Source organism: Musca domestica, unplaced genomic scaffold (assembly GCF_030504385.1).
Source record: "Musca domestica strain aabys unplaced genomic scaffold, Musca_domestica.polishedcontigs.V.1.1 6, whole genome shotgun sequence".
In the NCBI taxonomy this organism is placed as follows: Eukaryota; Metazoa; Arthropoda; class Insecta; order Diptera; family Muscidae; genus Musca; species Musca domestica.
The window spans coordinates 15736098-15758315 of NW_026712363.1; the positions used below are offsets into that span (position 1 = coordinate 15736098).

Consider the following 22218-nt stretch of genomic DNA (forward strand, 5'->3'; position numbering starts at 1 on the left):
GGAAGCAATGTATCACTATACTCCTGTATCCGGTTGAAGCCGGAGCAATTCCGGAAATGAACCAACTCCATACATCCGGTTACGACAAACGGAGCAGAACCATGGTCTGGAGTTGGTCTCAATCCCGGCTCGGACCAAAAAAATACGGAGCAAACTTTCTGGGTAATGTCGTTCCCATATCAGAAAAATGGAAAAACACGAACACATGTATTTGCTGGGTTGGCGGCCCCTGGTCGAAGATTTGTTCCTCCGATTCAATCCGGTACATAGAACCAGCCGCCGTGGGATTGATTCTAATTTGTGGTTAATTGTGTTGCCTTGCTTAAACTGTCGCGATGGTCACCTAAATGCGGTTAGGTGTAAATTAAGCCAAATGTGTACCTCCAAATCTAGATGGAGAGGAACTGAAACAACGGCTATGTACTCAATGTAAATAAGATTATTGAAGTTTTATAGGGCGACATTACCAATTTAAGAAGCGACTTTTGCTTACAGGATAGACCAATTTCGATCAGTCTTGAAGAGTTTATCATCAAATACCGCCATTACAATGGGTTTCATAACCAATTTTTGGTAACAGTCACCTATTAACCCATTATTTTTTTTCAAAGACGTCACCAAAGTATGTCGTTATTCTTTGGGGCCACAAAAAGTTTGCAACAAAAGTAAACGGACAGACAGGTCATGGAGATGGGAAAGTCAGTCATTGAAGATAGCCTGGCTGTACTTAAGGCAAAAAACTCTTCCTTAGTAGATCTGGATTGGAGAATGGTGGGAGTCATAATGTGCCAGGAAACTTCAACATAATCGATAATGAGATAGCCGACAAGCTCGCGCAGCGGAGCTCTCAATCCACCGAGTTGAACAGGGCGTATGGTGGGAGGGTTTTGTTGGATACCAGAAGACACCAATATCATCTGTAAGATTTTTCCATCGTAGGGGTTGGAATTGACCAAGGAGGGTTGTACCAAATCACATTAGATCGACAAGCTCGAAGATCTGGTGTAAATATGTTAATGTGACCGGTAACTTCAGCTCGAATATCTCGGTCCCTACTCTCTAATAGTAAAGCCTAGATAAATATTGCCACAGGGGTCGTTATAGGCCACTTTCCCACGAGATCTATATCTAGGAACTGGGAATAGTATAAGGACTACATGTTTCTGGTGGTCGAACATCCCTAAACCAAAACCTCTCATCCGTTTAAAACAAATAAAACAAAATTGATTTAACATTTTTCTCTCTCTCAATCTTCTCTCACCTTTCTTAATAGAAACTACTGCCTTTTAAAAATGATTCCTTCTAAGCACTTTCGTACATTGTTTCAAACTCTTCGAGGGAAGAAACCTGAATTAAAGAATCTAACTTCGGATGAACTCTTCTTGTTGGTACTTGAAGATGGGCAGCTCTTAATATTAATTCTCGGTTATTTCCCTCGAATTGTAAAGGTAGTAAAGGAATGCGTTATTCAGATTTCAGACTAATATATAATTTAGGACTTTTGGACTGATATTGGCCATTTGGTGCACAATTGGAGATATATATGGGAGCTATCTGAAATTTTTTGAGCCGATCTCGATAAAATTTAGCAAAAGTATTTCTGGACTGTATCTGATATCTGGTACCAAATATTATTGTTGTCGAACGCTTTTTACGAATGTGAGGGACTTAAACACCAAATCGGATGAAACATATATATAGGAGCTATAGATATATATGATCCGATTTTCATCAAGTTCTAGACTGAATTCGGTTGGATGTACCAAAATTCAGGACATTTGCTACTGACCGAAATAGGTTGAAGATATATGTATACATGGGACCTATATCTAAATTTGATTCGATTATCACAAATTTCATAGGGTTCGTCCTTGGGCCAAACAATTATTGTTTGCAAAATTTCATCTCAATCGGATAATAAATGCGACCTGCATTTTGTTCACAAGAATACACGGACAGATGGACGGGCAGACAGACGAACTGGCATGCATAAATCAACTCAGAAAGTGATTCTATGAAGTTCCTCAAAAGTGACTATGGGGTCTATCCCGCTTCCTTCTCCCTGTTGCAAACAAATAAATAAAGACACAATACCCTCACCACTATGTAGTGTAAACTATATATAATAACAACTGTGTATTCGAAAAAAATAAGCCTGTGAAAATAAGTTAATAACAAGCAATTAACCCTGTGTGAGATATTTTCCTGAACCACTTGCTAGTTTAGTTTATTTTTCCCAAAACTTTTACATTGGAGTTTGATGTCTCATTGGACGTAGCAATGTACAATATAACCTTTAAATAAATGTATTTAACACCTTTTTGAAGTCGAATACAGTCATAATACCCATTTGGCAACAAAAACACATAATTGTTTTGTTTAAGATTTCAATATTTTTTTCAGTTCTTTATTTATACACACAAATATATATGATTGTTGTATTTTATTTCTTTCAATTAGTTCTTAGTTTTTTTTACTATAAAATTTAATTTCTCAAATGTAGTTATGGAAGATTTTTCAATAGTTGTTTTTAGTTTTCTTTTGAAATATGCAATGATTTAAAAAACACATCTAAAATAGTAGTATGCGCCTATACACAAGACTTATGTTTTGTATATATGTAAAGAGTTAGATGAATTAAAAAAGTGGTGTTTTTTGTTTTATAAAAAATTAATGGGAAAATGTTTTTCGTTTTCCCACAAAATTAAAGCCATTTATTAAAAGAATTTGATTTTCTATAAACTACAATAACTGCAAACAGTTTGAAAATCAAAACGCCTGGGGTTTATTGGTTTTTTTTGGAAAAATCCGGCGCCCAAGACGTTTTTGTGTTTTTTAACTAGAGAGCAATTAAAATAATTATATAAAGTATTATAAAAAAAGAAATTGGGATGTTTTAAAGTACTTTTATCTTAACCTTCAATCATCTTTCTTCTCAAGTTTTTCTTTTAATTACAATTACAAATATATATATTTATATAAAAATAGTATTACAAACTTAATTTATTTGTTTAAAAAAAAACGGAAAGCAAGATTTGAAATATTTGCCTGTGGCAGGGACAGACAGAAGTTGTTGGTTTTCAAATGCGAGGGAGAAGATGTTTTTGTTTTCCCCCTTCACCTCTCATCATCATTATAGTGTATGCAAACAAAAAATGCATTTTTTTATACTTCAACATAGTTTTCGTTGCTAGGGGTTGTTGTTAGTTGGGAGCCGAAACGGGAGGAGTGAGGAATGGGTTAGTAAAATAGAGATAGATTTGTGTATCTTGTTTTTGTATTACATTTGTTTTATTTCTTCATCTTTGTGTGTTTTAAATTAATTTAATTATGAAAAAAAAGTACAAATGAATAGAATGTTAGTGTTGTTGTTGATTTTTGGTGGTGGGCGGAAGTAGGACAAAGGAGTAGTATAAGAAGAGTAGTAGTAGAACTAAAAAAGAACTTTGAGTTGTGGAAATTTACAATTCATCCTTTTTGTGCTCATCATCCTTCTCTTCAACACTTTCTTCATCAGCATCGGCCTGGAAATAGAGGAAAAAAGACAAAATATCAGTAAATTTTCAAATCAAGAGTAATATTTAAAAATTAAGGTTCATATTTAAAAATCAAGATGTCTATATGATCAGACTGTCACCTTAAACTATTCTCTGGCTGTCACCTCTAAAACAAACACGGGTAGCTGCTAACATTTTGGGCCCAAGTTTCAATCGAAATGAAATTGAATATGTATTTAAGTTCGATCGAAACTTGAACCTAGGGTGTCACCTGCGACTCGAGCTTGTTCAAGGTTTATATTATCATAAGGGAAAGTATACTCCCCGTTCGTCATCAATAAATTGTCCCTCATTTCCACAGTTGGAATGCTTTTCTAAAGTAATTACTAATAGTACTACTCTATAGTAATTGCTCTGCTTACAGAACTTGAATACTGCCCGTTCTGCCTATATATGCTGTAGCTCTATATATGCTTTCCTTATACCCATTAAAAAGTAATAGATATCTCTTTTTCTACTTACAGATTTAACATCACCGCCAGCTTCCATGAACTTAACGAATTCATCCAAAGTTCTGTCCAAATTGTAGTCGATAACTTTGTTATCACCCTTGCGGTACAATTTGATGGTGGGGAATGAGGAGACCTTGGTGTGTTCCAATTCGTTGGCGGTGGCATCCATCTTGGCAATGACAATGCTTTCGTGATCCTTGAATTTCTCACCCAACTGATCGTAGATGGGAGCCAATTGTTTGCAGTGACCGCACCATGGGGCATAGAATTCAACCAAAACATCCTTGGTCTTGTCGAAGGCAACTTCATCGAAGTTGGTGGCAACCAAAACCTTGACGGGGTTCTTATCCCAATCTTCGGGCAAATCTTGAGACAACAAGTGTTGCTTCAATTTACCATCCATGAACTTTTGCAAGAAATCATCAATGGTTTCGGCAGACAAATCGCCAGATTCAGGCTTGTACTTGGCCATATCTTCTTCCAAGCGGATCAAACGGATGGTGGGTACATCTTCCTTGGACATGCCGAAGAATTCAAAGATACGAGTGTGATCTTCTTCATCGGATGAGATGGTAACGAACAAGATATCGTTGCGGTATTTCTTGGCGATTTCCTTCAAGGGGTCGACGTGCTTTTCAATGTGACCGGCTTCCTTGGAGACGAAGAACAACAAGTGGGATTTGATGGAACCACCGAAAATCTTGGAGGCAGATTCATGATTGAATTCAACAATCAAGGGCAAGGATTCAACTTGACAGAATTTCTTTACATCTTCAACATTGACTTCACCAGTGTAGACGGATTTCTTGTCATCGAAAGGTTTGAACAAAACAATGGAACCAGATTTGGCTTCGTATTTGGCAAAGACATCTTCGTTGGTGGTGATACCGAAAGCAAAGCTATCCAAGGCATTGGCAGCGGAGACGAAAGCCTTAGCTTCGGCGGATTCAGCGTCCTTGAAGAAACCAACAACGGCGATCTGGAAAGGAGGAAGAGAAATGCGATTTAGTTGATTTGATCAAATATTAAAGATATTAACAGAAACTAAAGAATTAAAAGGAATAATTCTGGAGGATTATAAATTTAAATTTTATAACGTTTGCCTTGGCCTTCAGAAAATCGGGAAAAATAGAGGAATTTAATGTACATTGACATTGAAACGGTTAGACTGAAGTAATGCTCCTTGAAAAGTAGAGACGTTTTTGAAAAATATATGCAGTCATATTCAAGCTCTACCAGGAATTCTTATTCTTCTTTACATTCCAATTTAATTTTTTTTAATAAGATTGAAAGATGAAAGATTATTATTGTAGAATGACGTGGCCGTCTGAGGCCAAAATAGGGAAATTCAATTTCTATTAAAATTGGAATTTAAAGACTAAAACGATGCTTCTTTGGAAAGTAGAATAGTTTGAGCAAAAGTTATGAGTTATTTTCCAGTTAAGCTAAAAATTGTTATTGAATTTTTTTTTTTTGGATTTCATGTAATCCAATGCATCGGTATAGTTCCTACTACTATTAGTTCGATGTATTATCCCCCCCACTTACTTCATTGTCCTTCAAGAAAGTTTCGGCTTCTTCGACGGTGGTCAAATCCTTGGCTGGTGGGCCGGTCTTCTTGTTAACCCAGCTAACGATATCGGCAGCTTGACGGCCACCAGTATAATCGACGGGAGCGCCGCTGCGGAAGAATTTCAATGTGGGATAGCCACGGACTTGGTATTCTTCGGCCAAAGAGCCTTCAACGGTGGCATCGACCTTACCCAACTTAATGGGAGATTCCTTTTCGGCCAATTGTTGGGCAGCTTTAGCGTATTCAGGGGCCAAGGCTTTGCAGTGACCGCACCAGGGAGCATCTAAAAAGGAAAGAAAAAGAAAATAAATAATTAATGAATACGGAAAATGTTCGAAAAATGTTAATTTAAAAAAAAATATAAATATTCAAGAAAAGTTATTATGATACAATAAAAAGAGGATAACTGCATAAATTTCAAGGATGTTGGGTAAAAGAAAAGCAGATATCTATTATGTAAATATGGTAAAATGTCAAGATTTCCTACGTCATTGAAATTCCCAGAAAAAGGGGGAACTCAATTATCATATTCTTTTACAAACAATGAGCAATAACACCCTCACTCCCCGAAAAGCCCCCAAACCCTTGTCTTACCAATTGTTTACATTATGAAAGCAGATATGCAATTGTCTTATGTATTCAATGGCATATTCTGTTTGCCCTCATCACTGAAGATTTACGTGGCTCTGAAAATGTCTTTCCCCAGCCACGGTAATGATAATAACAATAATAAGCAACAAGTTAACAATATTTGCAGAAATTCAAAGAGTGGGGGAATATGAAAGGGTTGTGAAATTCATTCATGTACGAGAAGTTGAGTTGTGTGTATTTGTATTGAAGAAAGAACAGCAGCGAATAGCACAGAGACAAGAAAACAAAACGGTAAATGCCACGTTACCACAGTTCCTCTACCATTTCCCTCTTCCCTTCTCTTCGTCTTCAACGGGCTAATCAAGACATCCATCCAATAGGCTAAAGCAATAAATAAAAAAATACATACGTGGCCTTTTTTATAAAACAATGACAATCATCATACCAACACCAACGTAGTATTCTTTTTTAATTATTTCGTTAAAACTAAAAAGAAAACAACAACTTGAGCTATGAACATTTCGATTAAGATAAAGTTGAACGAAAGAAAAAAACAACCGAAGAAAAATAAACAAAATTATATTTGGAGTTATCGTAAGAAAGTGGTCACCACTAGAAAGAAAGAAGATATGATATAAATCTTTTTGTTATCAATGAAATTTGGAAACTTTGCCCATGCCCACCCATGAAAAGTCGAGAGAATTGACAAACTGAATAATCAACGTGTCGTTCAAGTACTGGTACTTTATGATAAGCGCGCGCTTTAGTTACTAACCCCAAAGTGTAAATAATTAGGTTTGTAGTTTTCTAATTTTGAAAAAATCAGAAGCACTAGAAAATGTTTTGTTGGCATTGTTTAAAAAAAAACGAGAGAAGAAAACATAACCTGTGTCTATGTTCTTACAAACACCATGTACCACTGCTCTATATAAGTGAATATAAGTCAAGTACATAAGATTAATGCCACCAGGAGGTCCCAATAAACACTTGAAATATCAAATTCCAGCAAATTGCTGAGAACCGTATGCAGGATGAGATGGAAACGAACAAGATATCGGTTCTTCAAGGGATAGACCAGCTTTTTAATGCGGCCGGCTTCTTTGGAGACGACAAACAAGTGAAATTTAATGGAAACACCAAAAATCGTGGAGGTAGATTCCTGATTGAATTGAACAATCAAGGCAAAGATTCAACTTGACAAAATTTCTTGACGTCTTCAACAATGACTTCACCAGTGTAGATGGACTTCTTGTCATCGAAAGGTATGAATAAAACAATTGAACCAGATTTGGCTTCGTATTTGGCAAAGACATCTTCGTTGGTGGTAATACCGAAAGCAAAGCTATCCAAAGGCGTTAGCAATCTAGAAAGGAGGAAGAGATACAGAACCTCCAAAATACCAAAAATCAGGAGACACAATACCTAAACCTACAGCCCTGTCAACTCGTATCGCATTGAAGACAATAGAAATATTTTAGGTTCTGTACCTAAAAACAAACCATTTTTCAAACCTTGAAGCAAAGAAGTAAAGTTTAAAGAAAAATATGATTTTTTAGGAAAAATTTAATACCAGATATGCCTTTTCACGAAGGTTTATCAAATTGTTTTACTACATTGGAGAGGTTTGTCAAAGATATCAGACAAAACTCCCTCGGCTAAGTCTCGCATGTACATTTTTTTCAGGAGAGCTGAATTTCTTTCCCGTTTAGAGGAGTTGTAATTGGAACCTGCAATGATTTCTATATTTTGCTACTCCTAAAAATGTTTGGACCTCTTAGAGGACGGACGATGTCCACATATTTGGGTATAAAACCCAATACTTGTTGTGATACCAGTTATCAAATAGTTATAGACAAAAAATATACAGACTTAAACTTTAGTAACATTTTAATTCGTCGACAATCCCAATTTGAGGGGACGGACCCTTTTAGTTGATAAAGAGCAATACCTATATTGCTTCATTTTAAAGGCGCCAAAATAAATTCGCCTATTACTATTCACGCAGATTATTTCATATAGCCCATGTAAAGTAATAAATAATATCTGCAACGATTATCAATTATTATCAAATTTGTACCACTCCACTCCCTGCCTTCTCCTATTGGACACCGAACAAAAAAAAAGAAAGCAAACGCCATGCAGCGGCACATTTAAGTTTCACACAATATGTGGCAGCATATTAACCAGCCAGCTATTATCACAACGGAAGCAATGTATGTCTACTACCACAATGAACGCCAAATGGACTACAACGCATGGATAGCAATACAAAAACAAAATGAATAAAAAAGTGGAAATAAAACCTAAATACCGTGCAAAATAAAATAGAGGAAAAAACCTACATACAGTACTCCGGCATACATATCCAAATCGTGTATGTAAAAAATATATAATTATGAATGGCTAACTATATTTAACACAAAAAAAAAACCAAACGTCATCATAATCGTCATCAAAAATTGTGTAGTGAATTGAAACAGGCTTCATATGCCACTGTTTGTGCTGGAGCACGTGTCGTCCACAAAATTGTGTGGTTAAAGACAGTGAATATGAAAGGAGAACACAACCACACCATCAGGGATGTGGTATTGTGTTCGATTTAAATACACATATGTTTTTGCAGATTGATAAGCTACTTGTTATTTTACTGACGTATATGGATGGAAACAGATGTCATCCCTATTAAGAAAAAATAGAGATGTGGGTGGTTGGGTGTGTTCGAGGGAGTTTGGACAGTACAATACCAAGACATATACATAGAACTAGCGATGTCTTATTAAAAAAATAGGCAAGTGCCTAGGATTAAAGACACATCACTGTATGTCGAAGTATCACTGTAAATCGAAGTATGTTAAGCAATTTGTTAGGGAATTAAATTCGAGTATTTAATTTCATCATCATTTTTGCTGAAATATGGAGTATTTAAAATAATAAATACTTTAATTTTTGTTAATTCCACTTTTAGAAAGAATAACTCTTCAAATTAAATTTGATAAAGAACCAGCACAGGTGGAATTCGCTGGAACGAAATTTAAATTACGGAAATACATCAAAAGCTTTCACAGAACGGTGACATATATTGAAATAGTTTATATTTGCTCCCCGGGTGTTTAAAACGCAAAATTGAATCAATATAGAACTGAAATATGCCTATAGTCTTTTAAATAATAGATATATGATGACATCGTTATTGCATTGGAGTCATACCAACAACATTAGATTTTAAAGTAAATGTAATTCCGACCTGGAAAGGAGATCGGATTGAACTTTTAACCAATTTTGGTTAAAAGTCGGGAATAGGATTGAACGATACTTAAATACATCAAGTCTTCAAACTATTTCAGAAGCAGGAGAATGTAAATCATTGACATATTTTGGAACAATTCCGGATTGGATAAATAGAAATATCTCCTTCCAGGAAATCGAAATGCTAAATGAAGTCAATTCAGAAGGGAAATATGCCTCTAGTCTCATAAATATCAAATATAGTGGAAACCCCAGTAGATATACTGGGTAGCTGCGAATTGAATAAGCTGTCGCGGACAGACAGCAGTTCTGGGAAGGAGTCCCGACTTAAATAACCGAGTGCTAAATGGTGCTTAGACTGACGAGAAGATGATCTGGTCCCCACATAAAAAAGACCCCCTAACGCTGGGGTGTTATGCGACCACGTGCCCATCAGTGTTGCAGATTTGCAGTCAGAGCATCAATGCAGATGTGGAAACGTTAAAACGGAGTCAGGACAGCATTCTTGTAAACTTCTGGGACTTCGGCTTCTAGTCAAGGGTTGACTCCTAAAGGTAATCGACCTGAATAGTTCCAGCAGACAAGCCCACACTCTCAAAGCTGAGCTCTCCCGACACCAAGAGCACCAACTCAAAGGAGATGAGGTATAAAAAGTCATATCGATGAACAATAAACTACTCCAGTTGATATGTTGATGGGAATACCTCAAATCTCGCGGATACGGAGCTGCACGTTATCAACACAAACCTGAAGTTTGTTAGGGAGTTCAAGAAGACGAGTCCTAAGGCATAAGGAACTCTCGATATGCAGGATCCCACATGCAGAACAGTGGTAAAACCAGTCGAGGCCTCAAAAAAGGCGACGGCTTCTCGAAACCACCGCTCATCTTTAAAAGTGGTATCAATGGAAACAAAGAAACCTTCAAAAAAAGCCTATTATATGCCAGGGGCGAAGGTACCAGACTCTAAAGCAGGTGAGGTGAGACTGAGGATCAATCTTTGAAACCAGAAACCAATAAAAAGGCTGCGAAGAGAAAGAGAATCCTGCTAAACACTCGGAATTGACTCTGCCGAACTCATCAGTTGATTCATCAACGTAACACCTCACAATGGAAAAGAAGGAGAAAAAACAGGTGGATAGGGCAGAGTCAAATACAGCCAAATTTCCCTCTCAGTCAGTGGCTGTGAAGAGGATGCGGTCTACTGATACTACTGAAACACTAAGACTTAGACTTAAATTATGGGTATTTGAATGTCTGAAAGTAAGTATGCTTCAGATAGAAAATCGATCAAATTTGTTTTATTAAAAAAGCGAAATACTTTTCTTCGCACAAGTTTAAGTACCGTCTTTCTATTGCTCGCATTTTTCAACTTTCTAACCGGTTATACCGATCTCCCTGAAGATTTAATGACTTGCCAAAAAAAAATAGGTCATCCATTTCATTTTCGATGCTAACAACACGGTTTGTCCATTACAATAAAAACCGTTGAGATTGGACCAATTTTTGTTACAAATTAAACGAAGAAAATAACATTCCATTCTCATTTTATTTCCTTTACAACTCTTCTTATGGCAAACTTCCTCTCAATTAGCCCTATTTCTATAACACTAAATTCAACCAACGAATAAGTTAAGAAAAAGACAAAGTAAATAACAAAATTTATAGTAAAACTACCGTTATGTTTCTTCATTCACAGCTTTGGAGTTCAATAAACCCAAAAGATATACCGGCCGCATCGCTACGCACCGCACATAATTGAATTGTGGCCATTGACTTTGGTAACACCGCATAACGTTTTGGGTAAATATACATAAATAAGAAGAAATAAATAGCCATAATGAAACCTCAATACCGTATAGGTAGGAAGGTAGACGTTGTGTTGATGACAAACACATCACAAGTTGGCCCAACTAGTTGTTCATAAGCCGGTTATTGTTGTTTGTCGGTTTTAAAACTCACACTCACTGGGCTAGATGTTATGTGATTTCAGCTAGCTAAGCTGTTTTGAAGTTCAAACACGTATTAATTATTCCCAGCGAAGAGATGTGGAGAAAGGCCAATAAAAAAAGGAAAATAACAAAGGTCACAAGAAAACCAATAATAATTTCAGTTTCTTGTTTATCACTTTTCACAAAATATGTATGTATGCCCAGAAACAATTCTTTAAGATGCAACAAGTGATAAGAGAATTTGACCTTACATTTTTCTATGAACGCTGCATAACCATAGAAACTAAGTGTCAGCATCAAATTTCATCTCAAATTAAAAGAAATGGACAGCATTATATGATGTAATTGCTTGTCTTATCTCCCCACAAAACGCATTTACTTAAAGGTCATAATCTCACTGTTTTTATGATGGTCATGGACTGCATATGTTCTTAGAAGATAAGCCAAGAACAACATATGGGCTTGGAAACACAAGCCATATGTGTGAATAGAATTTAATTTTCATAATTTATGCTGCTGCTGCTATGGCATATGAATTTTTTCTAGAAAAACGATAACAAACTCTACCAAACTAAGACGTGGCTTTAAGTTTTTGAAAAAAAAAAAATACTAATCATCATTAAAAAAGCGAATGTTTTTGTTTTCTAAAATTAAACCTAATTTTGATAAGAAGTTTAAAGAAATTAAACTAAACTAATATAAGGGCCTGTCATGCAATTCCAAAACATTCTTAAGTAAAAATTAAAAGATAAGGCCTTGAATCGAATAGTCTAGTTTGGTGATAACATTTTTGGTAATGATTGAATGAAGTGGCGGAGATATGGAGTGAATGTATTTAATGTAAGGCAATCAGATACAATTTCTGTAAAAGAAATAAATTAAATAAAATACACAAAATCTGTTCTACATAATGAAAACATGTTTAAGAAGTAAAAAATAATTTTCCGGGTTCGAAATAATTTGTATTGTTTGGTAGTTGAAAAGAAAAATCTTTTGTTTTTCCTCTTTAAATGGGGATCAGAACCGGCAGGTGCTGTCAAAACGATCAATACAATGCAGGTTCCTCACATACCTGTCTTGTTGACACCGTCAACAGATCTTTCTTTGGAACGGAAAAAACATGGAACATGTGGCAGTAAATAAAATGATAACAATAGACTGTTTTTTAACTACAATGGGAAGATACGATAAAGACTGAACCGTGTGCTCCAAAGAAAAACAAAACATTTTTATATGACTCCATAAATAATAAACTTCTTTCTTCAATCCAAAGCAGTGTACCAATAGAAATTCTTAAAATATCTATAATATATACAAATAATGTATGGTTTTTGACATAATAAGTTCTTATAAGGCCACTCTGCTTTTTTGAACCATTGTGTGGTATTATTTTTCAGAAAGTGGTTTTCAAAGTCATATGAAGTTGCAGGTTTTTATTCTTCCAAAACATCTTTAACGAATTCCAGCCAATGGATAATATCCTTTTGTAAAGTATGAGCCTTGAGTTGACTCCTAATCTTGGACAACATTCTTGAATAGAATTTCAATGTTAGTATTTCATAAAATTTGAGAAAATAATTTGTTTTTCACCAGTTTCCAGTTAAGACAATAATATAATGTTCTCAAGATTCGGAATTTGAACTTCAAATACAGTTTTCGCTACGAGCCAAGAAAAATCTCCTCTTAAAATAAGTCATTCAACTACATTAATTTCCTATGGAGCGTATTCACGTCTACCTTTTTAATTCAATTAAATTCGCAAGATATTTCTTGGAATTTTTTTTTTTTCAAAAATTTAAATTGTACCATGGGAATTTGTTTAAAGACATTTCAGAAGAATTTCCAAGAAATATGAATCATTAAAGATACAAAAGCAATGGAATATCGAATATGATGAGTGTTTACTGTGACAATTTGGCATTGTACCAGGTACCAGTAAAGTCAAAAAGGATACATAAGCAGCTTTGCATCATGGCTAGGCATATTGGTGTCAAATTGTAAGGGGATTTGAGTGCGGTTCTGGTATCTCCTACGTTCTGTTTTACCTAAAAGACTGACGTGTCGACTTCACATTCCTCCTTAAAGAGATATTTTTTAAATCTTTGAAATATTGTTTATTTTCCTATTGAATTGAATGTTTTTTTTTTTTTTTTTTTTGTAATTCTAACAAGTGTTGGAGATAATTTCCCATAATATTATCAAATGATCAGAATTATGCATGATTTTTGCACTTTTTTACAGAAAAATACTCTTAGAAACAACCAAATATCTTCCTAAAACTCCTGGCTATGGCATTGTTTGATTGCTGAAAATGCTCACTCTTACGCGGCAAATTAATAACGCAAGGTCTGTCAAAAACAAACAACAACAACATACAAAGTTTTTCGGAATTGAACAACTTTTAAACACGAATTTAATTGCAGTAACAAGCTTCTATTTAAGCACGCCAATTTACAAATTCCCTTTTAATGATAATTTTCTGTGATAAATGTCAACTAAAATGACGTTTTCCAACACTCAATGCATCCATTAAGATGTGTGAGGCAACAATAACAAAAATAATGCATTTGCATTTTAATGGTGAAATCTAAAGCAACTAATTAAAACGTAATTACAAATGTACGCAAAAATAAATAAAATATTTTTTTTTTTCAATTTTTTAATACGAAGAAATATAAAAAACAAATAAAATGTGTGGAAGCATACAGCAACCAAATTGTGACACGTCAACATAACTTAAACCAAAGAGCATAACCTATAAAGAGCAACAGACGTTGTTGTGCGGAGAGTGGGAGAGAGAGAGAGTGAGTGTGGGAGAAAGAGAGTGAGTGGTGGAGAAAGGTAACCAAACCGGCAAAAAAGGCAACAAACAACAATAATCATAAAATACAATTTAAAAAAGTGTAATATCTCCAAAAATTTTAACGAATATGCCAAAGCAAAAAGGAGAAGAACAAGTTTAGATTATGAACAAAAAAAGATAAAGTGCAATAAAAAGCAAAAACAATTGCACAAGCCAGTAAGTTAATTCTTGGCACAAACGAAACGACGGGGAAACGCAAGGCAGGGCGACAATCAGCCAGCCAGCGTTCGTTTGGAGAAAAAAAATGTACACGCAGACAAAAAATCTGAAGAACAATGGAATTTGCCAGGTTCTAGATAAAGGAAAAACACATAAAATGATTTTTTCACACACAATATTGAATTTCCTTCGCAAAATACAGTACCATTTCTTAAATTATGCTATAGTTCGTAATACTTACAGAATTCAACCAAAATAAATTCATTGTCGGCAATGGCTTTCTTGAAATTGTTTTGTGTCAATACCAAAACTCCATCTTCGACTTTGATTTCTTCATCGGCTTGCACGCCCAAAGTGGCCACAGCCACAAATAACAGCGAACACAGTAAGAATTTCATTTTTTGTTTGCCCGGTTTTCCGTTTATTTCTTTTAGTTTTTCCCGTTTAATTTAATTGTATTAACTAAAATAAATGCCCACACACAACACTTAAAACCGCGCAATTAAACCCCCTGCCTGCAACGATGTTCACGCGTCGAAATTTAAATGTTAAGTGATAAATTCATAAGTGTAGAGAAATACAAGTAAAGAATTCTCAGAGAATGGAGACTGACACGTACACGTCATTGACATTTGTTGTGGCAATTCACTGGAGATTGTTAGCCGAACGTCATTTGGGCGTGATACTGAATGTAACGTAAAGCGTAAAGAATGCATTCTACACAGAAGGGCGTAATATTATAAATGGAAAATCGGCTATCGTGGAAAAAATTGTACATTCATTATTTAAAATTTAATTCAATCCACAGTACAATAAAAAGGTAAGTGTGGCTGTGTGTCTGTTCTGTTTTGTTCGAAGCTGTTCTACCTCCTTATTGTACCATGATTCAATCCCTGTGGGTTACAATAAAACATCATACTTTATATATTTCATGAATCATGACTTCAAGCTTCTTATGTACTTACATCCTAAGCCAGCCATATAAGCGCTTTATGTATTTCCACCATTAGTATAACATTTTTTTAGCATTCTTATGTTTTAGTCCTTTTTTATAAATCCAATTTTTCTTAAATCTAAAAAATTAAATTACATGAACATTTTGAACGAAATCACTATTTTAGAAAGCAATGGCAAAAGCTAAGTACATATAAATGGGCAAACATAATCTCAACGATTTATTTTTGGATATCTGCATGGTTGGAAGAATATAGGTAGACGTATGGACACAGCTGCTGGGACAATGAACTGTCAAACCAATTTTGGAATTGAAATTTTTGAATGAAAAATTAATTAAATTTTTAAAAATTGTCGTATAAGAAAACATTTAAATCTTTTTGATATATCAATGCTCCCAAGCGTTGATGCATCTACCTGTATTCTTCTACCATGGATATGTGTATAAGAATTAAAAAATGCTTTAAATGAAAACCCGTTCAAGGAATTGTCTTCTTTTGTTATGAAGTGTCTAGTTTACCATTTAGTAACGCAGAAGTTGTGTTTTTGTTTTAAATTTGAAACAGTTTTCAGTGGCATGAACCTTATTAAAGCAGAAATTAGAAATAGAATGATATTATACACTATGAATTCACTTATTTACATTAGACGCGGATTGAATAAATGCGGTTAAATAAAGGTTGCGAAAGATTTAAAATTACAAACGATCTCATTCTAATCATCATTCGGTCTCTAATTTTCAAGTAGCAGGACTTAATATATTTTAATAAAATCATATTAAATTTAAAAAGAGATATTGGACTTCTTTGGCCCTCCTTCCGAATAACCTTCATGGATCTGGAACCAATTTTTTTAAAAAACCTGTCATCTCTAAAAAAAATTCATGGTTTGGACCGAATTCATGCTTATCCTTATAGAATTTGTCCTATATTAAAGCTTAAGAAAAGAGAGCCATGCTAATGGCTATTCAATACTTGTTCAATATTTGTAAATTAAGATTTCTCTATATGAATTGTTGAAATAAAGATCAGAAGTGCGCCATTCGTGCATTTCTTAATTCGCCTGGAATTCATTTCCAGTATTTCGGTGGAATGGAAATTTTGGTATTTTTTCCCACAAAAATTGGGGCCCATTTTGCCCCTAACTGCTATCCGATGGCCATCCAAATAACAAAGCGATAATTAGGACGTGTCAGAAAACTTTCAGTTTTTGGTCCATTTGAAACCCCTAAAGATTTTGCGACCATCTCCAAAAATATCAGGCTTCTATTCTGACACTAACCCCACCTCCATCCAACATTTCGTGAGGATCGGGCCATATATGCCCTGTATATAATATCCTATCTATACAGTGTTGTAAGGAGTAAAAATATTACAAAATGTAAAATTTAATATTGTAAGTCAAAATGAAAATATCTCAAGCGACAAAAATGTGACAAAATTGAAAAATATAAGAAAGTATCACACAATCAATATTCTCATCTTTATTGGGATCTTTTCATGCGTTTTTGTCTAGATTTTTTCTTTCCTGACAAGAAGTCATTCTGAATTGACAAGATTTGTCAAAATTAGTCCAGCTATTTTTGAGAATTAAGCATTCTAGCGAATATATGCCGCTATATATACATCCGATATCTTCACTATCGACATCTACGTAACGTTCAGAATTTACCTTTTCGTCTATTTGTAATTTCACCGGGATTAAGAATATTCGCGGTTTAATGGTCTATATCACCCGCTCAATATTATCCGACGACCATCTAAATTGGAAAGCTTCTGCCCAGTCCTATGTTCTAGCCCCATGCATAAATATATACTTTCCTATGTGGGAAGCGAAAATTTCGAAGTGTTACATTATTTTGGTCCAATCAAAATTATAATACCCCCAACACACAGTGTTGCGAGTTTAAAAACGTATTTATATTTAGCATATTATTATTTTTTTATTTGGCATTTTTTTGCCTGCAACACTATTTTAGATCCGGGCCTCAATTCTTGTTCTATGAAAATGTCAAATAAAAACTTTTATAAAGGAATGAAATGTCAAATAAAAAATATTTTTCATTTCATATTTTTATAGAACAAGAATTCAGACCCTGGTCACACTGATTCCCACCCTTACTGCCTTTGGAAATATGAGTTGTGTTCCAGTACTTTTTTTAGTAGTAAAAATAGCAGAAGAGAGAACAGTTCGAAATGTCATTCTAATTTAGGTGTGCTCAAAAAATAAGGGAACGGAAAATTTGCAGAAATGCGATAAAATGTCAAAATTCCAAAAGTTAACAGTCTAAATCGGACTGGTGAAATCTTATTGAAAAGGACGCCAAAATTTAAAAAAAAAATGAGTATTGAAGACGATAAGTTAAAATTAATAATCTATAATAATAATTAATAATCTAATTCCTCATTTCAGCCAGTCCTCTTCACTACTGGAATCATCCAAAAGTGAATACATCAGTTGCTCCATATTTTCTCTTTTTGTTTTTGCACGACAAATAATAGTTTTTCCTTTAGTTTTTATGTCGATGATTTTCTTTATTTTTGTTGTGACGCGCGAACATTGAAATGTATCAATACATTTTTCAACCTTGTTAGCCCTGCCAATTAAATGTCAAATTTACAATATGCACATTTCTGCTCGGCCAAATTCATGTAACTAACACCGCCTTTACACGGTGCAATTTTTAGCTGGCATTTTTATCAATTCTCTTTTAAAATTTCTGCGTAAATCTTCGCGCCTTTACACGGTGGCATTTTACGATAATAGTGCTTGGCATTTTTTCTGACATTTTATTTTATTCAGTATTTCGTATAGAGCTAATTGTTTGTAACAGATATTTATAAAGAAGTGATTTAAAATTAAGTGTGTGAATCTAAAGAAGAAATGATGGAAAAAGTTATTGAGGTGTTAAATATTGCATTATTAACTTTTATTTTAACTTTCTTTTTTTACTTTTTAATACTTCCAATTAATTTTCATATAATTCAATCACTAAAAACATCACAATAAAAGAAACGCATTAAAAATTACAATAAAGAAGCGATATGAAATGTCAAAATTATAAAAAATTCGGAAGAAGCAAAAAGAGAAATGCAAAGAAAATGGCATGTAACCCTGTGCGGTGGCTCATCGTGCCATTTTTTCTTCTATCCTTGTCTCTCTACACCTTTTACCAACAAACAAAAATGGCATGGTTAAAAAATGTCACCGTGTAAAGGCAGTGTAAATCAAGCAGAAATGTGCACCTCTCAGCTCCATTTTTTTCTCGAGAGAGCTTCAAGTTTTGCTAGTTTTTTTTTTGAGTACGAGAATTTGTTGTAGCAGAATTAGTACTATTTTGTAGGTTCTGGAACACAACTATGGTAAACAAGAAAATTTGCCTTATCTAAGGCTGGAAATACATAAAGCGCATATTTGGCTGGCTTAAGTCATCGGCTGGCTTCTTCGTAGATGAACAAAGGAGTTTTAGGTTGACCTAGTTCGATGACTTAAGCCAGCCATATAAGCGCTTTGTGTATTCCCAGCTTAAGTCATTATTTGAGTTACCGACAAAAATCGGTAACTTTAAAATCAAAATTTTTGATATAAAAAAGAAGTTAAAGTTCACAACATTGGTATCTATCGGTAGGTCTTAACGACTACTTTGATTTCGTCGCTAGCTTACCGAAAAATTTCGTTAATTACCGAAGTTATATGCATTTTAAGTTTACCGACTTTTGTCGGTAACTCAAAAATGAGTTAGAGAATTCCACTACAGGTAAAGCTTTTAAGGGCTAAGTACATAAGAAGCTTGAAGTCATGGCTAGGCATATTTTGTGACATTTCACAAAGGGATTACAGAGCCGCACTAAAATCCATCCGTCGTTTTCCATTATAATTTGACATTAATATGCCTAGCCATGACTTCAAGCTTCTTATGTACTTAGCCCTTTAGGTTTAACAGGCCCCATCTCTGATTTGTGTCGTTCATTTCTGTTTCATTTGGGACGTTTTTTATTTTGGTGATACAGAGAAAACAACATGAAGAGGAATTAGAATATGTCATCATCGCTCTTGTGGACGAAAATAAGTTGTTGTTACGATAATAATAAGTTGTTACGATTGATAAAAGATATGCGAGAATTTATTAGAGAATAAAGATTATAAAGATTTCCAGTAGAGATAATGCAAGCACAGCCAAAGGAAACACTTGCCAACATGCCGGGCGAACAAAAGGAAAAACTAATTGTTGTCACCGGGTTTGGACCATTTGTGGGACATGAAGATGTGAATGCCAGCTGGGAAGCGGTGAGTAATAAGTTTTCAATTAAATTCCATTAAATCAATAACTATCTTGTGGTTCATTTACAGGTAAGCCTACTGCCAGATGAAGTAGTTCATGGCAATACGGTTTATCGCTTGCAAAAAGTCAAAGTACCTGTTGAATATGAAGCCGTAGATAAGGCAGTCGAAGAAATTTGGTCTTGGCGACCCACCTTGGTAATACACTGTGGAGTCAATGGTCATTCCTCGTGTGTACATGTTGAAAAATTGGCCTACAACAACAATTTCTGTAAACAAGATTATGCCGGCAAATATTTGCCCGAAGGTCGAGCATGTCTACAAAATTGTCCAGCTAAAAAATCGGCAATTTTTTGTAAATTAAATGTACAAAAAATTGTACAAGTTATAACCGATGATTGTGGGTGTACTCCTACAGATACCGATACCACGGATAATGTGGGGATGTTAAATAGTATGGATTCACTCAAATTGGCTAAAGTTTCCAAAGAAGTTGGCAATTATCTGTGTGGTTATATCTATTTAAAATCTTTGGATTATGATTGTTCTCGTTCGTTGTTTGTTCATGTACCACCGCTAGATAAACCATTTCCAGTTGAAAAGCTGAGTGAGGTTGTACTAAAGATAACACAGGAGTGTTTGCGTCAAGTCATTGATGGTGTGGATAAGAAAGATAAATGATTTTATTATCATAATCTAAAGTATTTCTCAACAACTACAAATGTGTTTTTGTTTTAAATTTGTATTTGTTTGTAATATCTTTTCTATTAATGTATGAATAAAATTCGTATATATGTGACATGGACAATGTTTTACAATGACATCTCAAAGGGAGTTAGATTTTATAAAAGAAAAAAACACCATAATACAAATAATATGTTGACAACTTATATAATTAGTCTAAATGTCTCAACCTTGACAACCCTAGATAAAGAACTGTTCCTGATAGACAATAGGTATATTATGATTTGCCTTATGGATTAAAAGTTGCCAAAATAAAATTGAATTGGTCCAGAAGAAAGTAGTACTTTCTCTGCCACGTCTAAAACACCGTAGCTGATAAGATAGATGCACAAAATATTTTTTAGAAGTCTTTAAAATACTAAAAAGTTCTAAATTTGGTACCATTTCGTATTATGTGAATGAATAGAGCTAAAATATTTGCATTTGGTATAAGAATTACATTTGGAGAGTAGGGTTGATATAAGAAGGGGGGTTTGACAATCTTTACAAAAGGTAATACATTTGGCACAATTTGGAAATTTGATTTGGGAAATGCATTTAACAAGTGTGAGAAAAATACGAAATGGTTTTAAATATGGTATTTGTGCGTCGATTGTAATTTGGAAATATGTACAAAGGGGAAAAATGGAGATGTAAATCTGAAATTAGGGGCTTAGGGTAGGACGAACCAAAATAGTTTAGTTTTGGAAGTGTAAGAAATATACTAAACAAGGGGAAATACACATGGTACAATAAGGAGGTAGAACAGCTTCAAAAACTACAGAAATACTGTCCTGAGGCTATGCTCGATTCCTGTCAAAAATTCGGTCACATTTAGAAAAAAAATTGTATTGTACATATATACTGTTTCAAATTTTGAGACAACAAAACGTTAACGGGCAATAAAATACACAATTTTGGGAATTTTGTGTAGAAACCCCAATATTTCATTCAAGTTTTGTGCGTTTTCCCCAATATAATAATTTTGCGAAACAAATGTTAAATAAACAAAACCAATTATTGCATATTTAAAAAGTCTATTTGACATAATAAGACTCCAGTACAGAGTTGCATTTTCCAAGTTTCCTTGAAGTTGAGTAACCTTTCTTATTGAACCATGGGTATAATTGAATATTAAGTAGCTTACCCATTCACAAGCTTATCACAGTCGAACTTCGTTATATCCTACACCACATAGTGGTAAGGGTATTATGTCTTTGTGCATTGTTTGTAACATGGAGAAGGAAGCGAGATAGATCCATAGTTACTTTTGAGAACCTTCATAGAAACACTTTCTGAGTCGATTTATTCATGGCATTTCGTTCGTTCGTCCGTCCGTTCATTCAAATCCATTTTTGTGATCAAAATGCAAGTCGCATTTATTATCCGATTGAGATGAAATTTTGCAAACAATATGTGTTTAGCCCAAGGGCGAACCCTATTGAAACTGAAATTGTGTTAATTGTGCACCAAATGACCTGAACTTTGTCTAGAATTCAGTCTAGAAGCAAATCGGTGGAGAAATAGCTATAGCTTCCATATATATGTTTCATCCGATTTGGGGTTTTAAGTTTCTCACATGCGTAATATGCACTCCACATCAATAATATGTGGTACCAGGTATCAGATACAGCTCAGACACAAGTGTTTAATTTTATATAATATAATTTATATAATTTTGTCAAGATCGGTTCAGATTTGGCTATAGCTCCCATATACAGGGTGAGATGAAAAAACCTGCAACCAACTCCAGACTGTTATCATTTTAAAGCCATTCGTCTGACAGCTGTTAAAATTATTCCAGTGACAGCTCATTATATTGTTTACAAGCGTACAAAAACATTTTGGTGAGAATTTTCCAATAAAAAC

At 34.4% G+C, this 22218-nt stretch overlaps 2 protein-coding genes across 2 annotated transcripts in view; one reads left to right on the forward strand and one right to left on the reverse strand.

Annotated features, from left to right (window-relative positions):
• The window catches only part of LOC101900197 (pyroglutamyl-peptidase 1), a 353702-nt gene extending 333277 nt beyond the window's left edge, over window positions 1-20425 (forward strand). The window contains exons 2-3 of the mRNA XM_059129105.1: window positions 19435-19632; window positions 19696-20425. Of these exons, the coding sequence (XP_058985088.1) occupies window positions 19510-19632; window positions 19696-20307 (735 nt within the window). The 5' untranslated portion in view covers window positions 19435-19509 and the 3' untranslated portion in view covers window positions 20308-20425. The remainder of the gene's footprint in view (window positions 1-19434; window positions 19633-19695) is intronic.
• LOC101900371 (protein disulfide-isomerase) lies at window positions 3016-14952 on the reverse strand. Its single transcript, XM_005181465.4, has 4 exons — window positions 14633-14952; window positions 5558-5865; window positions 4020-4988; window positions 3016-3524 (listed from the first exon to the last, which is right to left on the reverse strand). The coding sequence occupies exons 1-4, from the start codon at window positions 14787-14789 to the stop codon at window positions 3462-3464; spliced, it is 1497 nt and encodes a 498-aa protein (XP_005181522.1). The 5' UTR covers window positions 14790-14952; the 3' UTR covers window positions 3016-3461.
• Window positions 20426-22218: the final 1793 nt, after the last annotated feature.